At 49.7% G+C, this 16,181-nt stretch overlaps 1 protein-coding gene across 5 annotated transcripts; it reads right to left on the minus strand.

The window, feature by feature from the left end:
* Positions 1-6,104: 6,104 nt before the first annotated feature.
* LOC106865480 lies at positions 6,105-15,426 on the minus strand. 5 transcript variants are annotated; one of them, XM_014895559.2, is made up of 3 exons: positions 14,845-15,421; positions 13,536-13,603; positions 7,590-8,688 (listed from the first exon to the last, which is right to left on the minus strand). In XM_014895559.2, exon 3 carries the CDS (start codon positions 8,686-8,688, stop codon positions 8,059-8,061), a length of 630 nt encoding a protein of 209 aa, XP_014751045.1. In that variant the 5' UTR covers positions 13,536-13,603; positions 14,845-15,421; the 3' UTR covers positions 7,590-8,058. The 5 variants fall into 5 exon arrangements, with proteins under 5 accessions (XP_024312017.1, XP_014751045.1, XP_014751043.1 ...); XM_014895557.2 differs by having other exon boundaries at positions 14,759-15,421; XM_024456249.1 differs by lacking the exon at positions 13,536-13,603 and having other exon boundaries at positions 6,105-8,688; positions 14,759-15,426.
* Positions 15,427-16,181: the final 755 nt, after the last annotated feature.

Genomic DNA, 16,181 nt, shown 5'->3' on the forward strand with positions numbered 1-16,181 from the left:
CCTTTGCCATGAATCCTCCACCAATAACCATCGTGATTAGATATTGCTTAGCCATGCTATGTTACTATACGTGGGAGGGAATCTCAATCACTGTGAAATGATGTTGTCCATGGACGTCTTCCGTCGATTCGGAGATGGATCGTCCATGGATGTCTTCCGTCGATTCGGGGAGCGCTTGCGTCGCAAATGTGGAATGCCACCTGGGGTATCAGAGACTGGACTAGTTTCCTGTTTAGTAGCTTTCAGTACAACCACAAGCTAAATGGGCTCTGGCTGGATGGAGTAAGAAATATGAACCCAGGTCCGAGGGATTGTACTGAGGTAGTTGTGTAGGTGGGAGCGCGGGTCCCTCAGGTGGTCTGGAGGAATATGTTCTGAAAATTCTTGAAGTCGATGCCATTGCTACTCCACCCGGTGGACAGCAAGGGATTAACACGTCGATTTCTTGTGGGGAATGTGTACAACCTCTCGAGAGTGTCAAACTAAGTACTTAACCGTGTCCCTGGTTACGGACATTTATGAGCAACTAGATATTGGGGCTGTAAGGAAGGTCTCACTCATTCCAACTTCTTAAATAAAATGAATGGTTTGAACAGCTACTGTCTTAGTTGTTCAAAACTGAATTTAAACAGTGCCAAAATATTCTACACGTTGTGACGATTTCAGAAAGGTGCGGAACACAATTTTTGGACAAACGGTTTGAAAGATATGAGGCTTTGAAGTTACAGGGGCTTTTCTGCAAAAAATGCATTGTCTACTACGGCCGAAAATAAAATAAAATAAAATAAAAAGGGCACTGCCACGTGGCAGAACAAGAGTGGTCGGAGCCTAGGGTTTCCGCCGGCCGGGCTAGCTCGCCGGACGGCGGCGGCGCAGGCGGGCGGAGGCGGCGCGGCGGGTCACGAGGGCGGCACGGGCGGCCGGAGGCGGGGCGGGGCGGCGCACGGGCGCGGGGCGGAGCGCGCGGCGCGGGACCGCGCGGGGCGCGGGCGGCGGCGCGCAGGCAGGCGGCGGGCGGCTCGGGGCGCGCAGGGGGCCGGACGGGCGGAGCGCGGGCTCGGGCGGCGGCCGGCGTCGGAGGAGATGGCCGGCGCGGGGCGGAGCATGAGCGGCGGCCGGCGCCGGAGAAGATGGCCGGCGCAGCGCGGGGCGCGGCGGCGGCGGCCAAACTCAAAAGTGAGCGCGTCACGGCGTTCGCGCTGGAGAGAGGAAGAAGGGGAGAGGGTCGGCGCGGGCGGAAGCTCACCGGAACGACGGCAAAACGCGAAGAATGGCGACGTCTGTGAAGAACTTCGGCGAGAAATTAGTCTCTAACCGGTGCGAAATTGATCGTGGGGTTTGGGGGAAGTGGAAGAGGAGTCCGGGGTCTTCGATATGACGCGCGGGGTTTCGGATTTGGTGATTCGTGCGCGAAGAAATCGGAACGGAATCGTGAGCGACTCGGACGGTGCGTGGCCGGGTTTCTCGGGAGTCAGTTGGAGCTTGAAGACGACACGTGGGTCCCACCGGTCAGTGAGCGGACCGGGCGGTTCAGGCGGCGCAGGTCTGGTTCGGTCCGGTTCGGTCCGGTGTGACCGGTCTACTCCGGTTTGACCAGTTTTCTCCGGTTTTTCCTTTTCATTTATCTATTTTCTGATTTTGAACCTCAAAACTGATTTGAAGCTCCAAATCGCTCCAAATAAAATGCAACAAAATTTGTAAAATCATATTTTCATATGATCTAACTTTTGGAACAAGAATTTCCTCAAAATAAAATATTTAAAATACATTTGCCTATAAAATGGCTTTTAGGGCCCTTAGGCTATCGAAACAAATTATTTTTCAAAATACCTTCAAAAGCCAATTTATGGGATAGCTCTATATATGCATTAAATCCCTTTTTACCACAATACCCTCATGGGTTAAAATGCAAATACTCAAGAGCAAGATCAAAGCCCAAAAATCAAATAAAAGCATTTTTTTGCAGAAGGGTTTTCGGGGCAAATTTTAGGGTTTTGAAAGTGATCAAATGCAAGGTGACATGATGCTTATGATATGCAATAGATATGAAGAGTTTTGAAAAATTGGGATGTTACAACCTCAATTGCATATACTTGGTAGGATCTGTTATAACTTGCAGGTGAACTTGCCAATACATTCAATGTATTGACCACGTAGTGGCTGCAATCAATAATGCAGGTGAATCTGACGAAGAGTGAGGTTCGTCGATGTTCTTTGGGTCATGTGCTTACATTCCAACATGCTCTCTCCTTTGGGAGTAGTTGAGGCCCATTTGCTCCACCTTTTCCGCTGCCGTTTGTGAAACAATTTTTCGGGTTATTTTGGAACTCTATTTGTTATGCTAACCCAAGGGGTTATGCAAGTTTGTAAGTACCATTAAGTTCTGGATGATACGATGTAATAAAGTACATTTGACTTTTGTATCTTGATATTACATCTTGAAACTGTGTGTGTTAGTGAGTCGATCCAAGTACTAGCACAAATAAGCACAAAGATCGAACCCTTGTACGGGGGGGATCACTTTAGGATTGTCCCGGCAACCTCCCGGGCGCAGTTGGCAACCTCGTTGGCGCCTTACTGGGCGATCCAGACATCGAGAGCCCCAAGCTTCCCCACCGGGTCGGAGAAGAAGGGGATCAAGGTTGAGACGTCAGTGCCGTCCACCGCCGCGGTCTGCAACTCGAACCGGGGCAACAAGTCGCGTAGTGCCTCGGCGATCTTGAGCAGCTTCTTGGTCTCTATCTGCCGCTGCCCGATCAGTGTGCCATGCTGGAGCCGCGAATCTTGCGCGGCCTTCTTGGCCTTGCGGAGGTTGTCCCCCAACGCTGCAAGCTCCGCGGTCTTGACCACGATGTCATTGCTAGCCTTGGCAAGCTCTTCCCGGATGGCGGCCAGCTCAGTTTTGAGCTTGTCCATCTTGTCCTTGGCGGAGCCAAGCTGGATCTCGTGGCGGGCCGCCGCCCCCACCGCGTCCTCGGTGGACTTGATCTGCACCTCCAACTTGACGCGAAGACCCTGGATCTCGCCGTGGTAATTGGCGATCAGGTCGCTCTTAGCCGGGCCTGGGCAGCCGCGAGCACCCCGGCGTGCTCCTTCTTGGTCGCCTCGAGGGTCACCGCCAGCGAGTCCAGCGCCCCCTGAAGCTCCGCACACTGGGCCTCCAGGCGCCGGTAGATTTCAGCCGCCGGGACGACCGGTTCCTCGGCGTCCTCCAGGGCTTTCCGGGCGAGGCGCGTCTCCTTGCGCAGCCGGGAGAGCTCTTGACGCTCCTTCTCCACGACTTCCCGCACCTCGCCAAGTTGGCTCTTGGCGATGGCGTGGTGCTCCCTCTCCTCATTAAAAGAGGTGACGAAGGCCAGTTGCTGGTCCTTGACAACGTCCAGGAACCGGTGTCCTCGCTCGAAGACGCTCGGTTCCAAGGTGATGGGATTCCAAGCCACCCCAGCAAGCGTGCCGAAGTCGGTGTTGGGGAAGGCTGCCAATGACGACGAAGCCCCCGCCGCCATCGTAGAGCTGTGCGGGGGGTCGTCTGCTTGCTCCGGGGCGTCCTGCCGATGACGCCGAAGCCCCCGCCGCCATCGCAGACGGTCGCCGCCAAGGTAGTCGACGCCGAGGCTCCGGCAACGCCCACGGACGTGGTCGCCGCCGAGGTACCGGCAGACGCCCCTAAGGCGGCCGCCGCCGCGGTGCTGGCGGCCGCCGCAAGGGCGGATGTCGCCGCCGTGGCCCCGGTGACCCCCACGGATATGGGCGTTGCCGAGGTACTGGCAGACACTCCTAAGGCGGCTGCCGCCGCGGTTCTGGCGGCCGCCGCGGGGGCGGATGTCGCTGCCGAGGCCCCGGCGACCCCCGCGGACGTAGCCGCCACCGAGGTACCGGGGGGCGCCCCTGAGGCGGCGGCCGCTGCCGGGGCGGATATCGCCGATGGAGAACATGCCGCCGCAGCTGCCGAGGAGATAGCCACGGCCGCTGCGTACGCCCTTGATCTCCGCACGACCAGGGGCGCGTCGTCCTTGTCCTCGTTGTCGTCGTCCACGGGGATGACTTCCGGGGACACTGCAGGCTGGCCCGCCTCGTCATCCAGGGACTGGAGGGAGGGCCAGCTGATCTCCGACTCGCCCCCGCTCTCCTCGAGCACCTGCTTCCCGCGAGGCGCTGGCAGGGGAGCGTGAGGGGTCCGGGTGGGGGTATCGTCCATCAACCCCCACTCGTTGCAGGGCAGGAAGGCGGCGACGATGTCGTTGAGCGCCGCAACACCGGCATGGGGGGAGAAGACCCCCGGCGGGAACCTCGTTGATTGGAGGTTTTTGCCGGAGATCCCCCTCACCCACACCTTGAGGGTTTCCAAATCCACGCCGTCCTGGTGGAGGCGTGTCCTGTCCCCGGGACCCGTGTACATCTACGCGGGCCAGGAGCGCAGTTGGAGCGGCGCGATGCGCTGGTTGATGAAGGCGCGCGCCACGTCCAAGTCGGTGAGCCCCGCCAGCCGCAGCGCCCCTACAAACGCCTCGCAGAGGAATTGGAAGGTGGCGAGGAGGAACAGCGATGTGGGGTGAAGCTGCGCTACCTGCAGCCGGTACGATTCCATCAGCGCGTGGAGGAACAGCGAGAATGGCGGCACCAGCCCGGTGAGGAGGAAGCGCCCGAACACCCGGAAGTCATTGTCCTGGTGCTCGGCGCCCGCGGGAAGATGTGGGTCTCTCCGTGCTCGTTGAATCGGGAAGCGACGGCGTGCTGGACCTTGGCCAGCGCTTTGCCATTGTAGCCCGGCCGGTAGAAGGCTAGTGAAGCCGTCATCTCCCGCTTCTTCCGGTCTCTGTCGGCGGCTGCCTTGGCGGCCGCTTCGCTCCTGCTGGCCGCCGCTTTCCCGGGGGCCTTCCCCTCTTTTCCCTTCCTGGTGGTGGGAGGCGCCATGGGGAGTGCGGGTAGGAGTTCGCAAAAACACTTGGACGCAGGATGTGAAGGAGGTGGAAGATGAAGGCTGTGGGGGCAAAGTGTTTGGTAACGGCTGGTTCCGCACCCTACGGGTGCGCGGGGATAATTCCTAATCAAAGGGAGTAAGGCGGAGAGTGGCCTTAACTTCCTTGTTTAAGGGCGAGGTTATGGCGGAAATCACGCGCCCACTACTCCGTCAGTAATGGCAGGACGCAAGGGGCAGCGAAGGGACGCGGGCCCGAGCCGAATCGGGACCCACGCGTCGGATTGGGGCGTAGCCCGGCAACCGGCTAGAGAAAAACTCGTTTCGGGAATAGGTGTTGCGGGCCCAAGCCCAGGGGCTACTGTCACACCAGTGGCACCCGAGGTACCACTGCTGCGTGATGCGTGGGTCGTGTCACCGAGTTCCCGGGAGCACATCATCCCGGGCGGCAGCTAACGGGCTGCCCGGCAAGTCACCAGCCCGGAAGGGCTAGCAGGGCTTGGGGGAATATTCCTGCCGGGCTGCCTCCCAGGAAGTCACTTGCCGGGAGGGGGGTTCCTGGGCGCAGGCTCCCGTCGTGAGGGCGGGGCCGAGCAGGCAGAACAACGGCGCCACGTGGGCGCGCGGCAGGCACCCAGCGCAGAGACTCACCAGAGCGAGGAGTGAGGCGCACGGCGCATTAAATGAGCCGACAGGAGGGGAGTTACCCGTCTAATCAGGTGAACAGTGGCTGTCCAGAGCTAGTTCTTAGGCCTTAGGCCCCTAGCGGAGGAGTTGGCACTCATGCATGCCACCAGCGCACCGAGGGGGAGCTGCCCTGTCTCCCTGCTTGCCACTTGTAATCCATGCACCGTGGCACCTGTGGCATCCCCTTGGCTATAAAAGGAGGACCCCCGCCAACGGTCAAAGGGTTGGTTCATTCGAGTCCGGATCAGTTCGATAGGCTCACGGTTAGCCTCTAGTGTTAGCAGAGAGTGGCAAGGAACACTTAGCCAAAAGGAGAGAGTACCCGGGAATGCACCCGGCAACCTGTAAACACTTGGTTTTGTGGTAATACGAGCTCAGACAAGCAGGACGTAGGGTTTTACACCTCCGGGTGGTCCGAACCTGGGTAAAAACGTGCGTGCATGTGTCCCTAGCTTGCGTGCGTTCTGGTTGCATTACTTTGCAAGTTACATACGCCATCGGCCACGCCGGCGATCGCCAGAGCGATCCCCGACGCCCCTGCCGAACCTAAAAGGGGGTGTGCCAGCACGCCCCCAGTGTCGGAGCCCCGTGCGACGACACTAATAGGTAATCCATTTTGGTGCACAAGTCCTCTTGAGATGAATGGATGAGATGCACCGGTATCAAACAGTACTAAAGCTTCACAAGAATTAATGCTAAAGGTACCGATGAGTATACCTTGCTCCTCGGTGATCTCTTCCATGTCGATGTGGTTCACGTTGCCCTTTTGGAATGGGTTTGGTTTAACCACATTCCCTCCAAATCTTTCTGGGCAATCGTTGGAGTAGTGCCCCATCTTGTGGCACTTGAAGCACTCCACCTGGCTCATGTCCTTGCCAGGGTTGCGGTTCTGTCCTGCGCCTCCGCCATTGCCATTGTTGTGGCCCTTTCCATTCCCATTCTGGTTCCCACTTCCATTGTGGTTCCTCGAGCACTGTTGCTGCTGGTGCTGATGCTGTTGCTACTGTTGCTGGTGCTGGTGCTTGTTGTTGTTGCTCCCGGTATGGCGGTTGTGGTGGCCATACCGTCCATTGCGCTTGTCATTGTGGCCCCCGGCCTTGTGCATAGTCGAACTGCCACTGCCGTCTTGGGAGGTGAGCTGCTTCTTGTGCGGCCCCGCGTGAGAGCTTCCCTGTTGGAGTCTCCTCTTGCGGTTCTCCATCTGGTGAAGCTTGTTCTCCAGCACAATCGCCTTGTCTATCAGTGACTGATAGGTGGGAGTGTAAGCAACTGCTAGCTGAACGGAGAATTCATCGTTCAGAGCATCCAAGAACCTCTCCCGGCGCTTGGCATCAGTGTTCACGTCGTCGGGCGCATAACGAGCGAGGCTGTTGAATTGGTCGATGAACTCGACCACGGTGCGGCTTCCTTGCCTGAGCCTCAGAAACTCCTTCCTCTTCAGGTTAAGCACCCCCGCAGAGATATGGGCGGTGCGGAAGGCTTCCTGGAACATGTCCCAGGTGACATTCTTGATGGGGGTGGTGATCTGAAAGTTCTCCCACCATGATGCAGCTGGTCCTTCAAGCAGATAGGCTGCAAACCTCACTTTCTCCTCCTCGGTGCAGTTGATTGTCACTAGGTTCTTATTGATGGAGCGGAGCAATCGTCCGCTACTATGGGCTCTGGTGAGCCGGAGAAGGTAGGTGGGCGTAACCGCAGGATTCTGGTCAACATGTCCACTTGAGGTGGGTGGTGTTGCTGGTTGTTGTCGGGGTTCTGCTGGTTGTTGTGGTTGTTGGCCAATTGCTGAGTGATCAGCTGGAAGAATTGGGTTTGTGCCGCCAAAAACTGCTGCATGGGGGCAGCATTCCCGTCTTCTTCGGCATTGTTGGCCTCAGTGTTGTTTGTTGGGTTCTGGCGTCTTGGAGGCATCTGTTTAGGGTAGCATAGATGAGGAACAATAGATAGAATAGAGCTAAGGATATCTAAGCCCCCACAAGAAACATTAATTCAGACATATCTCAATCACTCAACCAAACATTCATAAAAAGGTTTTGAAAAATCAAATCACAACTTGTTCACGATGGGACTCTGCCCGTAAATGAAAGAATACGGGAATAAAGCAATCAATCTACATTGCCATACACATAGTTTGTATGGTCAATGACTAACTCGCTGAATGGATAACAAAATAAACTGTAATGTCTGGTAGGCACCAACTAGGGCTAGGGAGGTGTTGCTGATGGTGCGGCCCCGTTCGCCTTCTTCTTGGAGTGGGTGTTGGAGGCAAGGGTGTCCATCTCATGAACCTCCAGGGGCTCCTCCTCCTCAGTCGGTACCCCCTCCTGAGGCTCCATCTCCTGATCCTGTGGCGGAGGTGGGGTCTGAACAGGCACCGATGTAGGGGCTGGCGTGGGAGCGGGTGCGGCGGCGGCGGTCAGGAACGCCTGGAACTGCTCGCAGTAGTAGCGGGCCTAATCCCTCTCATACTGCAGCTGCTCTATTGCGTCACCCATGTTGAGGACAGTATTCTGTAGCACTGTCTTGTCCTCCTGCAGTTGGGCATTCTCTCCCAGTAGTTGGCCGACCTGCTCCTCGGCTATGTTGGCCCTAGTCATCTCGTGTTCGAGGCAAGACTCTAAGTCCACTGTGTTTGCCTCCATGTTCTCGAAGTGGGTCTTCACCTCGGTCGCATCCTCGTTGTCGGTTATTGCCACGGCCGAGCATGCATTGTTCCGCCTTCCAAAGAGGAAGGGGGAGTCCTCGGGAAACTCATTCCGATAGTCCCAGCACAACTGCGCAAAGGCGCACTTTATGGAAAACTGGAGGCCCCTCTCATAGGTGGGGTAGCGGGCGATGAAGGTGATATCCGGCGTCACTAGGGCGATCTGATGCCCGCGGACCTTTGCTTCAATCTCCCACCGTGGCTGCCATCCTTCTGGCACGGCGGGCTCGACGCGGCCTCTGAACCTGGGAGGTGGCAGGTCGAGGAACGCACACAGTGCCGCCAAAGGGGTACTGAACAACTGCTCATCGTCGGTGGAGGGGTAGTAGACGCGGGTGAACAGCGGCACGTTGCCAAAGGGTGGTGGTGGGCTTTCCATCTATAAAAAACAAAGAAGGAAAGGTAGGGAAGTATCAGTGACATGATCAAAAGGTCGAATGCATGTAAAATAAAAGATAAGGATAGTAGGGTGGATAAAATGACAAAATTATAATTAAAGGTGGAATTGCAAAAATAGAATAGGAAGTATGATAATAACAGTATAACATGACAACATGATTATAATAGTGGGTGGCAAAATAAAACAAAAAGAAAATATGCATCTGTGGTACAATGGCATAGTATTTAGTGTATATGTAAAATAAATTAACAATTTATGACATGCATGTGTAAGAGGTAAATGCAATGATTTAGACGAGTAGGGATAAGGAATAAAGTATATATATCGATCAGATAGAGATAAGAAGTAATCCTAAGGTTTGGTCTTATCCTAATCCAAGTTAGGGTCACGTTCCTATAGGTTAGCCTGTTTTGTAAACCTTTAGTTACAGAAACTTTGTTATAGATTAGCCTGTTTTGTAAACCTGTATCTTTTGACTCACAACTCCTATTTAGGTTAAACTAGTGTATTTTGAAAGCTTCTTAGATCTAGTTTAATTCATCCCATTGGCCCTCTGTATTTTGAAGCCATTAGCACCAATAACATTTCAATTGGAATTAATACCTTTAGTCTGCCTGTTTCTGACTAGCCGTCTTTGCAAGCTCATATCTTTTTATCCGTCTGTCCTATTAAGCCAATTCCTTCTGGAATACAAAGAATAGATCACCCTCCTCACAACAGTCCAATTGTTCACCTTGTTTCAGTTCATAATCAATAGTGTATTTTCCTCATATCTTTTTATCCGTCTGTCCTATTAAGCCAATTCCTTCTGGAATACAAAGAATAGATCACCGTCCTCACACCAGTCCAATTGTTCACCTTGTTCCAGTTCATAATCAATAGTGTATTTTCAGTTGAAAATTGTATCTGCTGCAATCTGATTACTGATTAGCTACCTTCGAAGAGGCATATCTGTTGATCCCTAATTCTAAACCAGTTCTTTTTTTCTGTGTTGACAAGAATAAACCCAACTCTTGATTCTGGACCACTTTGTGCACCTTTTCAAATTCATCTACCAGAACCTATGACCCCTAGAAAATTGTATCTGTTAACAGCTCGTAGGTTACCAAATCAATTCCGTTCCAACTCCGCTTTTGTCCCAACCTTGTTCTCCTACCTCTTAGACCTATGCCTAGGACAACCTAACAGTAGTTAGGTACTATTTAATTTAAAAATTTGTATTTGCTTTGGTTCTTTATTTGGAGTTATGATTTGGAGTTGTGGAATGGTTATTTATTATTGATTTTCGTTCTTCGCGATAGATTATACGGAGTGCGGTAACTATGAGTATCGAAAAGAAGAAGAATACAAAGACACTAATCAGGCAAGTTCACTTTCACCATCATCCCATTATTTTATTATGCACTAGATTTTATTAGTTGCATTGTTAGGATTATTATTGTATCTATGCTAGCTATGATCTCTCCTAGTAGTATAGGATACCCTTGCCATGTCCTCACCACCAATTGCCATCGTGGTAGTAAAATGCTATGCTATGATAATATACGAGGGTGGTATTATTACAATGTGATACTATTGAATTACAATATGGTTTTCCTAGTGTATGGCAAAACAAGTAATTCCATGAACCGATCTGGGTGGGCTGCTTTGAAGAATTGGAGATGTATGCGACGTCAGGTCCATTTCTATGGGTCCATTTCTATGAGTCGTCTCGCCATTTCTATGGGAGCGACTGCGTTGCAACTGACGAATGCCACCCGGGGTAACCAGAGACTGGACTAGTTTCTTTTTTAGTAGCTTCCAGTACAACCACATGGTATTATGGGCTCTGCCAGGATGGATGTAAGAAATATGAACCTGGATCCGAGGTGACATCGGTATATAGCAGTGTACGTTGGAACGTGTCCCTCAGGTGGTTTGGGGAAATATGTTCTGAAAATTCCTGTAATCGATGCCGTTGCTACTCTACCCTGAGGATAGCAAGGGATTAACACGTCGATTTCTTGTGGGTAAAGTGTACCACCTCTCGAGAGTGTCAACTAAGTACTTAGCCGTGTCCCCGGTTACGGACAATTATGAGCAACTAGATATTGGGGCTGTAAGGAAGATCTCACTCATTCTAATTTCGTAATAAAATGATCGGATTGAACTGGATAGGAGCATTGATGTATCTACTCAATGTGCCTAGGTTAATAGGAGCATGGGTGTTTCTACCCCGTGTCCAATAGAATTCAAAATTATTTGTTTAAAAATGATAGGAGTGAACAAGGATCTGTTATAACCCTTTGGTGAACTTGCCAATACATTCAATGTATTGACCCCTACTGGTTGCAACGTTTAAATGTTGCAGGTGAACCAGGTGAAAAGTGAGGTACGAATTGTTAGGGTTGCGAGTTTACATTCCAACATGTTTCGACTGTGGAGTTGTTATGGGACTCCTGTATCTTCTGCCTTTCGCTGCAAGATTTTATTTTTCTCTTGAGCTAACCCATGAGGTTACGCAATATGTAAGGTACTATTTAATTCTGGATCAATACGATGTAATATACTTTTGACCTTTGTATCTTGATATTACATCTTGAAACTGTGTGTGCTAGCGAGTCGATCTAGGGACTAGCACGGTAAGCACAGAGATCGAACCCTGTAAGGGGGGGGATCGCTTCACACAGTTTCAAGATGCAATATTGAGATACAAAGATCAAAGTACTTTATTACAACGCATTCATCCAGAGTTTAATAGTACTTACAAACTTGCATGACCCTTGGGTACACATAACAAAATAATGTTCCAGCATAATAAAATAGTATTTAAAAGAAAACAGCAGCGGAAAGGTAGAGCAAAAGGGCCACAACTACTCCACGGAGAGAGCATGTTGGAATGTTAGCACATGACCCAAACAACAACGACGAACCTCACTCTTCGTCAGATTCACCTGCATTATTAATTGCAGCCACTACGTGGTCAATACATTGAATGTATTGGCAAGTTCACCTGGAAGTTATAACAGTCCTAACAAATTCATGCAGTTTTTGGCAAGGTGGGGTTCAGGCTTTTTCGCGTGGTAGCAGAACATAGTTTACTACTATTGAAGGTTACGATATTGTTAACTATTGGACACCGGGTAGAAACACCGATGCTACTATTAATCTAAGGACATTGAGTAGACACATCAATGCTCCTAACCCAAGTTCAAACCATTCATTTTATTTAGAAGTTGGAATGAGTGAGACCTTCCTTGCAGCCCCCAAATCTAGTTGCTCAAAATTGTCCGTAACCGGGGACACGGCTAAGTACTTAGTTTGACACTCTCAAGAGGTTGTATACATTCCTCACAAGAAATCGATGTGTTAATCCCTTGCTGTCCTCCGGGTAGAGTAGCAACGGCATCGACTTCAAGAATTTTCAGAACATAATCCTCGAGACCACCTGAGGGACCCGCGCTCCCACCTACACAGCTACCTCATTACAAGGCTGCGGGGAGTACGAGACGAGACGGCGCGGCGTCGGCGGCGAGATGGGCGCGCGCGGGTTGGGCGGCGTGACCCGTGGGGGTTTCCTTGCGGGGAAGACGACCCCGACAGGTGCGTCCACCCGTCGGTGGCTCGGAGTGTGCGCACACGGGCGTTGGGCCGGCTCGGGTGCGGGGGCGCACGGGACTGGGCCGGTCCGGTTTTCCTTTTTTTTCTTTTTTCTCCTTTTCTTTTTCTGATTTCTTTGATAACTTTTGATTTTGAACTCCAAATTGATTCAAATAAATTGCAGAATTTTTTTTAAATCAAATTATAATATGATTCAACTTTTGGGACTAATTTCCCTTCCAAATAAAATTTATAAAAATACATTTGCCCTATAAATCCCTTTAGGGCTCATTTATGCAATAAACAACTAATTAAATAAAAATAGTTTTTCAACTCCAATTTAAAAACTAAAAATTATGGGATAACTCATTTATGCAATAAACACCTTTTTATTGATAAACCCTATGGGTTTAAAATCCAAAGCTCAAATGAGTGAAAGTCTAAGGTTTAAAATGAAATGAAACGTTTTCAAAGCCTTTTTGGAATTCAAATCTTGATTCAAAAATGCAATTGTGGCATGAGGCTGATGAATGCAATGCATATGAAAGGTTTAGAATTTTGGGATGTTACAGCAAGTCCGGGAGTACTTTGGTTTGTGCAGAGATGCGCTAGTACTGATTTATCAGTCTCTTTGGCCATTGAGGGATTCTCCTTTAGCTCTTGGAGAGTTGATGAAGAAATTCCAGAACGGGGTAGCTATCAGGGAGCAACTTCGACTCCAACTGGTGAGGGGAGCCAAGATTGCGCTTTCGTTTGTGAAGATCCACTATCCAGAACTTGACCTGAGTCATGCCTACGTTCTCCCAATAAATCCTGGTGATGAATTTGATATGTGCCCGTATTTCGCCAGGGTACGTGGTATAGCGAAGGCTATGATCTAGTGGCAGGACGACTCATGAAAATGGACCCATAGAAATGGACCTGACGCCGCGTAACATCTCAAAAGTATCCAAAGCAGCCCACCCAGGACGGTTCATTAAATTACTTGTTTTGCCATATGCTGGAAAACACACTTTACTTCATAATGACAATAATATCACATTGTATTGATCCCACCCACGAATACTAATGTAGCATAGCATTTAACTACCTACGATGTCAATTGGGTGGCAAGGTAATGACAGGGATAAATCTATACTACTAGGAATTCAATAGCTAGCATAAATACTATAATAAACCTATGCATGCAACTAATGAAATTCTAGTGCATAGCAAAATAATGGGATTCATGATCAAAGTGAACTTGCCTTGGTTAAGATTGTTGAAGCCTTCTTCTTAAACGACACACAATCACTACAATCGCACTCCGAGCGATCTATCGTGATGAAACGAATAACAATAATAAACAATATGTTCAAACGAATAACTCTAAATGAATTCCAAATGAAACAACAATATGCAAAAGCATGGAAGACATAATAATATTATCAAAACATATTACAAATACTTTACTACAAACCTAGGTCTAGAACTAAGGGCTAGGAAGTGGTTTGGGTTCAAAAGGAGATGGAACGTTGGAATAGATGGCTGAAACAGAATACTAACTTCTGTGGATGACGGACTGATGTAGATGAACTCTAAAAGGCGTACAAGGTGATCCAGAATTTAGAGTTGGGTGTACTCTATTCAACACAGAAGTAATCAATTGATTTGGAGCTACGGATCAACAGATATGCCTCTTCGAAGGTAGCTAATCAGTAATCAGACTGCAGCAGATACAATTTTAACCTGAAACACTATTGATTATGAACTGGAACAAGGTGAACAAATTGGACTGGTGTGAGGAGGGTGATCTATTCTTTGTATTTCAGAAGGAATTGGCCTAATAGGACAGACATAAAAAGATATGTGCTTGCAAAGACGGCTAGTCAGATTGAGACAGATCAAAGATACTAACTTCTACTGAAAGGTTACTGGTGCTAGAGGGTTCTCATGACAGAAAACTAATAAGATGAAACAAAGGTCATAATTTACTCTTCGATTTTCCAATGGTTTCATCCTAAACGGAGATGTGATACACAAACTAATGACAGAACAACAAGGCTAAACTATAAGAAAGTTTCTGAATTCATGGCAGAGAAACGGCCATGGGAGGCTGCTGAAGGTTCAGTTTTGCAACGACGATTCACAAGTGAAGATGAAACGAAATTTGTGCATCAAGTGAACTAATGTGTAGAACAGGATCTAGTTAAAGATCTACAGGAGGTTTGGAACCAAACGGGTCGATGGAACAACCTATATGAATTTCGAAAGGTGGCTAATCCAGAAGCAACATGCTGTGAATAGCAATTTCCAACGAAGATGCGGTACTGAAGATGATGGATACGAGGTATACAATCTGATCTGATATTAAGGGGAGGACGTGATCTAACCATAGACGAAAGAATCAGCCTAAAAAATTATACAGATCAAAGTATATGGACTTCTAAACATGACGAATCTGAACTGCTGCGGCTGAAAGTTTTCTCACCGAAAAAATTAGAAGAACCTCGCCGGACAAGAAGAAAAACAGCGCAGGAGTTGCTGGCGGGGTAGTCGTGGTCGTGGGAGACGTACAGGATTATGTAGAGAAATCATCAGAGGTAACGGCGATCCTCGAGATGGCTCCGAACGACGGCGAAAAGCGGGTGAAGCGGCGGCGACGACAGTCGTGGGAGGCAGCAGGTTTCTTGGCGTCTCCGGCTTCGCGGCGATGCTCTGGGCTGTTCATGGAGACAGGTGGAAGCTACTGGTGGTGGTGGCTTCGTTGATTTCGTGGCGGAAATCCGGCAATTCCTCGCCGGAGTTGGAGATGGAGTGGCGGCGCTCGGCGCGGGATGGGGGCAGAGCTTCGGCTAGGAGGGAGGAAGAGGCATGGGGAGCAGAGAGGGCTCGGGGTCTCCTTTTGTAGGCTGGGGAGAGGCGGTTCTCTGGCCGGAATTAGGGGCCCCGGCCATTAATGGCGTGGAGGCAGGGAAGGCCGCGATTGAGGGAGTGATTGGAGAAATTGGGGAGGGGATTAGGGAGAGGAGAGCTGAGGGGGTCGGTTCAGTGAACCTGGACGGGGCACAGGGCAAGGAGGCAAGGTCGGGGGCAGAGATTGCGACGGCAATGGCATGCGCCTGCTGTTTCTGTGCCTGGACGTCAGGAGGAAGACGACCCCTTGAGGCTAGGCTGGATCGGCCAGGGAGATGGGCCAGAGGGGAATGCGGCCCAAGGAGAAAATTAGAAAAAAAAAGAAAAGAGGAGGTGGGCTGCTGTTGGGAGATGGGCCAGAAGGAGAAGGAGGCCCAGGGACAAAAAGAAAGGGAAAAAAAATAAAAGGAGGTGGGCTGGGCTGGCTAGAGAGATGGGCTTCGGCCCAAGAACAGGTTTAGGATTTTCTATCCTTTTCCTAATTACAAAAATAATAGGAATTCAAATAAGGCTTTCGAAAAAAAGATATCATATGAACCCCGGACAATTCAAGATAATTTCAGTAAATCAAAATATCCAATATGGGTTTCGTCAAAATAGTCTCCACCCCAAATAATGTTCATAAATAATTTTGGAATTCAAATAAGCCTCAAATAAAATCCAAATAACACCATATAAATATTTTAGACTCCAATAAATTCTCAAAAACGATTTTAACACCAAATCACACACTTTGTAAACCATTGCAAATGTTCCAACTGTATATATTTGGAAGTCACGATATCCCACTTTCAACGATGGATTAAATGTTGGAATAACATTTGCACATGAGGATGTCACGTTATCCTCTTTTCGAATATTTGATAACTTGTTCTCGAAAACAAAATGAACATGACAAAATAAAAAATCGAGAAAAACCTAGGTGAATCATTGAATATGTTTCCAATCTTATAATCAGGAAAGTCATATTATTCCCTCTCTTTACATTTAAGTAAATG

The sequence above is a fragment of the Brachypodium distachyon genome, chromosome 5, assembly GCF_000005505.3.
Source record: "Brachypodium distachyon strain Bd21 chromosome 5, Brachypodium_distachyon_v3.0, whole genome shotgun sequence".
Taxonomy (NCBI): domain Eukaryota; kingdom Viridiplantae; phylum Streptophyta; class Magnoliopsida; order Poales; family Poaceae; genus Brachypodium; species Brachypodium distachyon.

What these genes read in the sequence shown, in the direction of transcription:
- LOC106865480 (XM_014895556.2), bottom strand. Translation starts at nt 14,865, where the DNA reads ATGATTTCTCTACATAATCCT. An exon ending in TGATTTCTCTACATAATCCT is followed by an intron (nt 8,689 to 14,844) that starts GTACGTCTCCCA and finishes TGTTTTTTATAG; the next exon opens with ATGGAAAGCCCACCACCACC.